Source organism: Octodon degus, unplaced genomic scaffold, assembly GCF_000260255.1.
Source record: "Octodon degus isolate 3935 unplaced genomic scaffold, OctDeg1.0 scaffold00037, whole genome shotgun sequence".
NCBI lineage: Eukaryota > Metazoa > Chordata > Mammalia > Rodentia > Octodontidae > Octodon > Octodon degus.
Window position 1 is genome coordinate 5,944,010 of NW_004524613.1, and position 10,815 is coordinate 5,954,824.

The following is a 10,815-nucleotide window of genomic DNA, read 5'->3' on the forward strand; positions in this document are numbered from 1 at the left end:
AGAGATGAGGCGAACTTCTGACTGTGGGGTAGAAACAATAGCTCAACACAGCCTAGGCTAGTCCTGTGGCTCTTGAGCCAAACTGGGCTACCTCACCCTGTCCAGGTCTGGGTGGACCAAGGCCACATAGTCATTGCAGGTGGTAACATTGCCCAGGGCTGAAAGTCGCTCTTCTACCCGCCGGATCTGCACTGAGTCTGGGAGGCAGTTGCGAATGTGCTGCAGCTCCTGGTCAGTGGTGTTGTTGGGCAGCAGGAGCCCATGCCTGTTCCCTGGAGAGACCCAAATTGGAGGGTGAGGCAAACACAGGCTGTAAATAAGGAGATGCTTCTGGGACCTCAGCGATCAAGACACAACCCAACCCAGCCCAGCCCAATTACGATTCTCCAGGATGGCTTTAGTCTCAACCCCAGCCCTCTAACCCAGTGATCCATACATCACACAACAGTACCAAGTCCCCTGTCCCGGCCCAAAATGACTCAGGAATCTATCCAAACAAGCTTTCTCACTTCCTCATCATGGAGGGAAAAAAGACTTGTGGAAATGGCCTATGTCATTAGTTATATATTTTGTTCCTTAAAAACCATGCATACATAATGTTATTTAAGAGTGGCTAAAATTTAAATTCAATGTCAATCCCAAATGCTATAAAAAACATGGAACAAATGAAACTTATACACTGAAAAGAGTGAACTGGTCGACCACTTTAGATAATCATGTAGCATTACCTCTACACCAAACAGTCATATAAATTGTGACTAACTTTTATACTAGAGAATAGACAATGCCCATGTAGAATATTTAATTGTAAGGGTTATAGACCCAAAAGAAATATATATGCTCCTATTTATTCAGTGACATTATTACTAAGAGACCAATGGGGTCCACTCTGAAATATCTGCATAAAACCTCTACTGCAGCAAGAAAGAACAAATTTTAATTATATTATGTAAAACTATAGCTAAAATTTTCTATCCTTGTAAAGATGCTAGGTTAAATTCATCTTTGTTCTTTGAATTTGTTTTTTCCCAGAACCAGGGATTGAACTCAGGCCCTTGAGCTTGCCAGGGAAGTGCTTATTCCACTGAGCCATCTCCCTGGCCCCCTGTTCTTTGAATTTAATTCAAATACAGTGGCCATGATTAGAGATCAGTGTTTTTTGTTGATTCTATGATCAAAATATAAGAAATGAATCAGTAAACAGAGATCATGTTTATGATTTTTCAAATAAAAGTAAAAAAAAATAAGATTCCTTTGACCCCAGTTTGCAGAAATAAGAAACAAGAAGTGGCACGAACAAGACAACAGAACCAGCTTTAAAAAAGAAGGAATGCACACTGTTGATACCTTAAGCGATTAGAATACAAACATGTAAAAGGGGACTAAGGATTTAAATGTAGAACATGAGAGCTGGGGAGAAAGTTCAGAAGTCGAAGCGCCTGCCTGTCAAGCTCAAGGACTTCAGATCCATCCCCAAAAACACATGCCACGTAGGCCATGCAGGCCACCAAAACTGGGCATGGTGGTGCATGCCTGGAATCCAGCGCTGGAGAGGCTGAGACAGGAGGATCACTAAGAATCTGAGCTGCATATTGAGACCCTGTACCAAATAAATAAAAGATTTTAAAAAATTAAGTGTAGAACATGATAACCCAGACTCTGGGCCTATGATTTCCCAGAGGCATAAATGAATGTTCAGAACCAGGAAGGAGCTTGTTCATAGTCAGTGGCAGAAGACAGATGGATATAAACTCCTCCTCCACATTAGGTGTGGTACTTAGTGAGTCACCACTGAACTCAGTCCCTTGCGCTTGCCAGGGAAGCGCTTATTCCACTGAGCCATCTCCCCGACCCTCTAACCTCATTTCCTCATTTGTCACAGTAAGATTAATTATTGTTTCTCAAGAACAAGTGAAAGCACTTGTTGCTTTTCTTTTCGGTTTTTTTTTTTTTTTTTCCCATACTACTAGAGAATAGGGACTTGTAAGTACTAGGGAAGCTTCTAATAATGAGCAAGCCTGCCCTTTTCACGCTTAGACAGTGTCTCCCTAACATGTCCAAACTGAGATCCATCTTGACACTGAACTTCATTATGTTACCTCTTTTGGTGGTTCTTCATATTTATTATTTTCAAGAAATCCTTGACAAAACTTTTCCTTGTTCTCCTCAAAGACTGGGTCCCACTCAGCCCCGAGAGACACCATAGTCGGCAGAAATAATAAGTGAAGGCTTGGAAACTCCTAGATCACTCCCAATTCTCTCCAGGGATATGATTAATAATCAATGGTGCGTGGAGACTCCACTCCCTCCTAGGCATCCTCCACATGCCTTACCCACACACATGCGCCCAATGATGCGGCAGCCGGCGATGGACGCGTGCACCACGGGGATGGTATCGGCGAGCTCGCCCTCGAACACGCTGCAGGGACACAGACTCGGAGGTCACCGGCCAGGACGCTCTCAGCCGCAGCTCCCGACTCCCGCAACCCTCCCGCTCCGCCGCACCTGTAAAAGTTCTCGGATCCTCCGATGGCCACCAGGCAGTAGGTGTTGGTGAGTTTGGCAAAGCAACCGATCTCACAGTTGTTCTCGAAAGACGCTCGCACCGCCATGAGGGAGGGCTTCAGGTTCTCTCGCCGCGAGTTCAGGGGCGAAGCACCGGCTACCACAAGCCACAGGTCTGGGGCCTGGCCCCAGAAGCGTCGCGACCCCGCCCCTCTAAGCCGTCGATTCCGGGCCCCGCCCACTGGGCCCCTCCTACTCGGACCCGCGTCCTCAGGGCCCTCCCTTGCCCACCGGGCCCGAAGCCGACGCTAGAGGCCTCGCCGCGCACCTGCTCACCTAGTACACCCGAGTCCACCCGTCACTTAGCCCTCTCTCCCGTGGAGCCTTCCGTTTCCGCCTCAGCCCTGAGAGACTTCCGGGAGAGCCCTGCGCTCGGGCCACGCAGGCGACCCCTCTAGCTCCTCTTTGGGCAAGGACTCTATGGCAGCAAACGCTCCGGCCTGCACCGCCCCCGGCCCCACCCGGGGCCCTGCCCCGCCCCGCACGCTCGCCTGCTCTCATTGGCTCGTTAGTTCGTGCCCTCTGGAGCTTTGGGGAAAATTCAGGAGAGTAGGACCGGTGTCTGTAGGTGTGACACGAGGGAGAGGAGGAGCCAGAGTGCCTCCCAGGTGGCCTGAGGAGGGGCGTGGTTACTCAAAGGAGCACGAGGTGGAAGGGCGGTGGAAGGGCGGCTTTAGGGGAGGGGCGGACTACCGCTCGCTGTGCACCCTGAGGTCAGGGTGTGGAGCCCAGGCGAGAATGAAGGGCTGAGGAGGGAGAGCAGGAGCTCAAGCGGGGATGGATGGCGTCACCCGGGAGAAGTATCCAGTAGGAAGAAGGGAGACCAGATCACAGGTTCCAGGACGCTTGGCTGTATCAGCAGAGGAAAACAGGCTGAAGACTGGGGAATGCATGAAGCAGGTTCTTAAGGACTGGATGGGGAGGCCGGGGTCCAGGTTGGGCGAGGTTGGGGACTGACATGCTTCCTCCATGTGGCAGTAACACAGGCTGTCTCACCCAGCAGCCACCTTCTGTCCTCGACAGAGTGGTGTTGGCCATGGTCCTTGCTCTCTTGGATAGGATAAACCTGGCCTACATTTGGTAGGCTCTACCAAAGTCCCAGAGTCTCAGAATGTCACATTGAGGTCCTTGGCGCCCCCTGCCTAAGGCCCTTTTGGAGGCATCTTTTCTCCTCGAGGGGATCCTCTGCTCCCACAATCAGCCTGAATGTTCTTCTATTGGTGTTTTTTGAGACACAGCACACTGCCATATCTGCTTCTAGCCATGTCTGCCTTTATTCATTTGTATCACGTACTTTCTTCCAAACAGATCATGAACTCAGGGAAAAGGCACACAATTTTTACAGCCTGCTGAAAGAGACACTCAGCTAGATCATGTGTGCCTGTGTGCTTCTGAGTATCTACATGCCCTATTTATGCTCAGACCCACTCATTTCTTCTGTGGTCCACCCTTCTTGTGATTTACTCTAGCAAGACTTTCTTTCTCCATGTTTCTTAAATCCATCCTCCCTTTAAAGCGTCACTTTTCAAAGAAACTTTCCTGACCATCTCCATGACTTGTCATCCTCTGGTTAGCTTTGAATGCGATACAGTACAGCTGTATTGCATTCCTGTGTGGCATACACATTGAATCCTTATCCTAGATAAATACATAAATCTGGGTCTGATTTATCTACCAACCCTAGTGCATGCACAGTGTAAGACTGGTGACACAGCTTAAGTATAAGCAGATAGTAGTGTGTGTGTGTTTTCAGTCATGTTTGTATTTGAAGTTTGTGTATACTGAGTGGATATATATTGTACACTGAACGTGTGTATTTTGTGTGATCATAACATTCAATAATCTTAAAGTTTCAAGTGTTTGGATTTATCACAGTGACCTATGTATACTTACTGTATACATCTATGGGTACGCAATTTATGAGCATTCACCCTAGTGTGACACTGTGCTGTCTATGAGAATTTGGTAATTTCTGTCCTCTTTGTATTTTATATAAATGAGACATATGAACTGTAGATATTGTGTATTATGTGTGCAAAAACTACAGTCTTTAGAAGCAAACCAGTGGACACAGGTCTGGCAGAGGTTTTTACTCCACCATTTATTTTGACCCACATCCAATTAGGCCATCCAAACTCCCTGGGCCTCAGCTCACAAAATTTATATAAAGGGAGGATATTATCTATCATCGCTTCACTATATGCCAACAGGAAATCCATCTTTTAAGATGTAAGTATGATCCATAAGAAGAGTAATTAGTCTGAAGTGCCCAGCATAGAGACATACAGTACATAGGCACTCAATAACTCTGATTTCCTGTGTGTGTGTGTGTGTGTGTGTGTGTGTGTATCTCTGTGCATTGAGAATCATCAGTCCAGGGAGTGTCTGACCTGGACTTCTAGATGCCTCTTCTCACTGTACAGCCCCATTTTTACACACATACCCCTCCAGGTCCATAATCTGAGCAAGTAGAGTCTTGGGATGGAAGAAGCAGGACTAGGACTCAAAGCGACTTCGGAGCAGCTTGAATTTGGACTTGTTGGACTTAGTAATGAGGTCCAGTTTGCTGTGGCCTAGAGTCAGCCGTTTCTCATGCTCAGACAGGTCATTGCTACTACCATTCAGATGGCCACGAGGAGGCCCCCCAGAGAGGACAGGCTCAGGTTCCTGCCTGGCCCCCTGAAGCTGATGGTACTTAGTGATGAGGTCCAGTTTGCTGTGGCCCAGAGTCAGCCGTTTCTCATCTCCAGGGCCTCCTCCAGGCATGCGAGGAGGGCTTGGTCCTGGGAGACCGTTGGGCCCAGGCCCTTCACTCCGGAATGGGCCAATCTTGGTGATGAGGTCTAGCTGGCTGTGGCCCAGGGTCTGTCTTCGCTCATTGACACCCTGCTTGCCGGGTCTGGCTGGGGAGTTGACTTCAGCAGGCACTGTGGAGCCCTTGGCCTTGGAGTCATGTATCAGGAGGTCCAGTTGGCCATAGCTATTATTTGGGGACACTATCCGGTCCTCTGGGACTGCATCACCATGTCTGAGGGCACCTGATTCAGGGCTACCCCTAGCACCCTGGGTCTGGGGCAGGAGATCCAGCTGGCTATAGCTCTGGCTCAGGGACAACCTCCTTTCTTCTGGAGCCTGCTCATCTGACTGATGGGAGCCTGAGTTAAGGGTAACCCCAGGGTCAAAACCTCCCTCGCGGGCTCTAGGGAATGGGACAAGAAGGTCCAGCTGGTCATGGCTCTGACTCAGAGATGCCTTCTTCTCTGTCATCTCCAAGGCTGTACCAAGTATCGGTCGACCTCTTGGAGGACTGGGCTCCTGGCTTCCTGGAAGCCCATTCTCTGGGAGCTTGGACAGAACTGGGAATCCCCGGGGGAAGTGGAGGAGAGGGCGAGGGCGGGGGAGCAGAGGTGACCTCACTACCTGGGTCAAAGGACTAGGGCTATAGTGGTTGAGGGCAGGGGAGGACTGGGACCATGGGAGTGCCCCCAGCTTGCCCAGGTTGGCCCTGTAAGGCCCCTCAGGGGAGCCATGGTTAGGGTCTGACAGCTGTCGATGCAGGGAAGGCTGGATACCACCTTCACGGTGTGCAGGGCTTGGGGGTGAGGACCCCATAGCTGTGCCACTACAGCCACCACCTCCTGGTAAAGCAAGGTAGGAAGAGTGGCCCATGAGAGGTGAGCGCTTGATACTGCTGAGACTGTTGCTAGAGGGTGAGGACGCAGGGCTTGGGATGCCAGGCCCAAAGGCCAGGGCCACTGGGGGAGGACGAGATACTTGGGGAGACATTGAATCCTCAGTGCCACAAAAGCCTTCCACGGGCTGTGACTCAGCATACAGACAGCGGAACTCCCGGTCAAAGTCTTCCACGATGCGGCCCCTCAGCTGCAACACCATGCTGGTATGGGCCTGGCTGCAAAGCCAAGTGAAGCTGAGGACAGAGCGTCTGGGTCAGGAGTGAAAAGTGCAGGGCCAGGGGCTCACCAGGAATCTTAACCAGGGAAGCATGCTGGGAGGTGGATCAAGACTGCACCCCCACTAAGCTTGCTAGAGAGGACAAAGCTCCAAATCCAGAATCTGTGCTGGCCCTAGTTCTGCCTAGAGGACTTGGGCACATGGCTGCCCTCTTGAGGTCTACATTGACCCACATGTAAAACACACCAGGAGCCAAGTGCCTATGGTGCTTCCATTTCCCATGTGCAGTGGTTACTTTCTGTGCCAAGGGCATTCAAGTAATCCTTCCATTACAGTGGGCTCTTCCTCTGCTGATCTCCTCCACATTAGCCCAAGCCCTACAGGGAACTGGTATATGGCACATGCTCAGAACAAGTTTTTGGTTTTTTGTTTTGTTTTGGTTTTTTTTGAACCGGGGATTGAACTCAGGCCCTTGTGCTTGCCAGGCAAGTGCTTATTTTACTGAGCTATCTCCCCAGTCCCTCAGAACAAGTTTGAAGGGATGAGGGATACATAGATGGAGGAAGTTTCGAGATGCCTTCATCAGCCCATGGCACAGCCCCAGACTCCTCTCCCTTTCACCTGCTCACCTGTAGCTGCCTGCGACCACCTGCTCACAATCGATGATGATGAACTTCTCCAGGGCCTGCCCAGTGAAGCGGCGACCTGCCTTGCTGCAGTACGTGTCCCCACATGTGCTCCGCACACGCATGTTCTGGCCCAAGGGTAGAGGGACATTGTAGGGTTGGCCTCTCTACAGTGTCTCTGACCCCAGCCATAGGAACTGATTCCCTGCTCCCAGTGACTCCCCCAGTGCTCACTGGCCACCAAATGGCTCTTCTGTTCTCCTGACCTCCCACCCCTGGTTGCTGCCCGTGACCCACACTAACCGGCAGGTGACCCCCATTGAGGTCCATCTTATAGCACATCTCTAGGAAGTGCCTGAGGTGCTCCTGGGCCAGGAGCAGGTAGACAGGGACACCACGCCGGCTTGAGGTCTCCATGAGGTCACACAGAAGCTCCATGTCGGTGAATACATCCATCACCACAGCCACCACCTAGGGAAGGAGAGGAAGCTAAGCCACGCCTACCTGGAGCCCTGTCCACATCCAGCCCAGCCTGAATTCCCGAAAAGAGTATGGCTAGAAAACCAGGATGCCAGAGCCTCGGAGAACATCTGAGCAGGATGGGCTTGAGTGATGCCTACCTCGGGATTCTTTTTTTTTTTTTTCCCCATAATTTTATTGAGAGACAAATAGCAATGAGACAGTTTCAAATCAAATTGGTAGGACAGTTTCAATAATTAACACATTGTATACTCTCTTCCTAGTGGTTATTTGCTGTACAGATGCAGACATGATATCCTATTTGCAAATACTATTAGAACAAATCCCTCTATTCATTAAGAGAATGTAACTATATATCTATCCTAACCATTCTGAATATACAGCTACAAAATGGACATTCATCTGTATCCCCTTTTTCGTTTAGTTTCATCATTTGAATATACCTTGGGATTCTTAACCTGGGCCTGGGGAGATTTGGCTGTACTAAGACCCTCATTTGAAAGTTTTGTGTGCATTTTTCTGTGGACAGAGTATTTGTCATCAGAGTCTCAAAAATACCTGTGTATCAGCTGTGCTAGTCCCATTCTCTGTTGAGACCCAGACCCTCCTTCCCAGGCCAGCCCCCAGTAATCCCCCCTGACTCTGACCCAGGACTAGCTATCTGATACTCCCATCTCGAGAGAGCTAAAAGCCAGTTGTTGGATATTCAACACCTTTACCAAGGCTTTCACTTTCTCTGAAAAGGCTTGATGTGCCACCTTACAGTCATGGAACCATGTTTTCCCCTCAGTTGAGGGCTGGGGCTTATGCCTCCCGTATAAATTGCCTCAGAGTAGCTCCTGGCACCCCTGTTCTCCATCTGCCCCTACTTCCCACCGATGTGTCTGCTGAGATTATGCTGTTCTGGGCAGGGGCAACACAGAAGATGCAGAGAGCCGAGCACTGCTGGGGCCACACAAACCTGGTTCACGCTCAGGCTCTGCCGCTTCCTGGCAAGTCACTCACCTGCAGAACCTCAGCTTCCTCATCTGCTAAATGGAGATAATGATAGCTGCTTCTCTGAGTTACATGGAATTAAATGTGAAAATGCTGGACACAACAGAAGCTCAATAAATGTGGCTTTCCTGCTGCCTTTGTAGCAGGAAGTACTTCCCAAGGTCACTCAAGGAGTTAGGGACAGAAGCCTGGTTCCTAGCCTGGGGCTGGAGGGGTCTAAATGGGAACGAGCAGAAAAGGCACTGCGGGGTGCCCTGGTCCATGAGCCTGGCCCAGAGTGCAGAACAAGAACAGGCAGGAAAGATCAAAGGGGGCTGGTGATGACAACAGCCCCAGCCTCACTAATAACCCTGTTCCTGATGCCAATCGGGCCTGGCCCTGTCCTGCCTGGGGCACAGGCAGGCTTGCCGGCAAAGCTCAGGAGGTGCTGATAGATCCCGCCATCCTCATCTCTGCTGCAAGAGCCTCAGCATACCTCAGCTCCTGCTGGGAGTCACTGTGTCTGTCTCCTGTCTTCTGAGTGAGGCTGTGTGGCTGCAGTCTTTGCACACGTGACTGCCACTGCCCCTACCTGCTCTCCTGATTCTTCCCCTGAGCTTAGCAATTTCCACTCCTCCCTCCTCCTTGGTGCAGAGCTAACTGCCTGGACCTCAGGACCAGACTAAGGCTGACAAACTCGGGTCCCCTCCCCACTTTGGGCCCAGCAGGAACCAGCATATGAGGGCAAAGTGCAGCTGGGAGCAAGAGCCTTGATCAGGGACCCACTTCTGGACCCTCAGGAGCTCTCTGGTCAAATCCCAGCACCCCCCCTGGCCTATTTCTTCCTGTAAATCAAAGGGGTGGCTCCAGTGTTCTGGGGGTCATGAGAGGAGGAAGATCTGATGAATGCTATGGACTCCTTGCAATATGCACATCTCATGCATTTTCAGGGGTATTGTGGTGCCCTAGAAGGCCACACCCTGTTCTGTGCTTGTACGTAATGCTGTCGAAGGCCAAGGGAAATAAAACACATGCCCATCCTCTTCAGCTTGCTGCCTCAGAAGCCAGAGGTTCTGGTTCCAGTTCTGCATCCAAGTTGCTGTGCAGCCTTGACCAGGTCCCCTCCCTCCCTGTACCTTAGTGGCTACCTCTGTAAAGTGAATGTCAGCCCTTACCTTTCGAGCCTGGCTGAAGAGGAAACGCAGCAAGTCCTTGATGTTCTTGGCCTTGTCCCTCTGGAAGTGGACCACAGCCTGGGTGGGGCTAAAGCCTGTGGCCTGTGGAACCTCAGGCCAGCCCAGGTCCAGGTCTGGAGGGTCTACATCCAAAGCCATGGGGAAGTAGGTGCCTGAAGTGACTTCAGAGAGCAGGCTGAGGCGGTCCGGCCCTGAGGCCTCCGGGCCCTGGGGCTCGCTGAGCTCAGGACCTGCACGCACATGGCTGGTCATGTAGTCCATGTCCAGGGCACTCAGGAAGGGAAGCTCCCGCTCCTCGGAGATGACCTGCAGGTAGGCAGCTTCGCCCCGCTCCAGGAGAGCATCGGCTGCCAGCCTCGCTGCCTCACTGTGCTGCAGCACCAGAGGTGAGCTCTCCCGCCACCAGGGCCGCTTCAGTTCCTCCACCCGGCCCCGCAGGGGTCCTGCCATTCCCTGGGCTCCCGCAGGCCCTAAGCCTCCAAACATGCCTGGCCACCCAGCTGCCTCACCTGCCAGCTGACTCCATCGCCTACACCCTAGCTGGCTGTAGCAAGAAGAAGATACCAGCTGCACGCCTCTTGCTGGCCCTCCCAGTGTGAGGCAGGGCCCTCAACCTGTTGCCACCCTAAAGTCAGAGCTGTGCTCCGCCCCATTGCCTCCGGCCTCTGGAACCTGTCAGGTCGGCCCCACCTGTCTGCCTGTGTTGGGACTCGCCTGCTGGGAAGCAGCAGTGCCAGGCTTTCCATGAACAAACGCTGCTGTCTCCCTCCCTGCCCGTCCCAGCAACACCACCCCATCCAGGCAGGTCCTTAGCAAGTCTCCGGTTCTGACTTTCTAGGGACCCACGGGGGCTGAAGACAGTGCAGAGGGGCTGAGCCTGCTCAGGAATGCACACATATGCACACTCCATGATGGTGAATGACTCAGGACACCCAGAGGACAGACAGGAACACACAAGCAGGTACACTCACCAACTGACTGACGTGCAGACATAGACAACAGGCCGAAACATGCAGACCACACATTTTTTTAAAAAAAAATTATAATCTTTTTATTTTTAA

At 51.4% G+C, this 10,815-nt stretch overlaps 2 protein-coding genes across 2 annotated transcripts in view; both read right to left on the bottom strand.

Moving 5' to 3' along the window:
- Window positions 1-2,880, bottom strand: part of Eif6 (eukaryotic translation initiation factor 6) — a 22,894-nt gene extending 20,014 nt beyond the window's left edge. Inside the window, exons 1-3 of the mRNA XM_004630849.3 lie at window positions 2,506-2,880; window positions 2,334-2,419; window positions 97-272 (exon numbers count right to left, since the gene is read on the bottom strand). Of these exons, the coding sequence (XP_004630906.1) occupies window positions 97-272; window positions 2,334-2,419; window positions 2,506-2,612 (369 nt within the window). The 5' untranslated portion in view covers window positions 2,613-2,880. The remainder of the gene's footprint in view (window positions 1-96; window positions 273-2,333; window positions 2,420-2,505) is intronic.
- A 1,868-nt stretch (window positions 2,881-4,748) lies between these two features.
- On the bottom strand, window positions 4,749-10,240 carry Fam83c (family with sequence similarity 83 member C). Its single transcript, XM_004630850.2, has 4 exons — window positions 9,734-10,240; window positions 7,407-7,574; window positions 7,107-7,231; window positions 4,749-6,493 (listed from the first exon to the last, which is right to left on the bottom strand). Exons 1-4 carry the CDS (start codon window positions 10,238-10,240, stop codon window positions 5,062-5,064), a joined length of 2,232 nt encoding a protein of 743 aa, XP_004630907.1. The 3' UTR covers window positions 4,749-5,061.
- Between the last annotated feature and the right edge of the window lie 575 nt (window positions 10,241-10,815).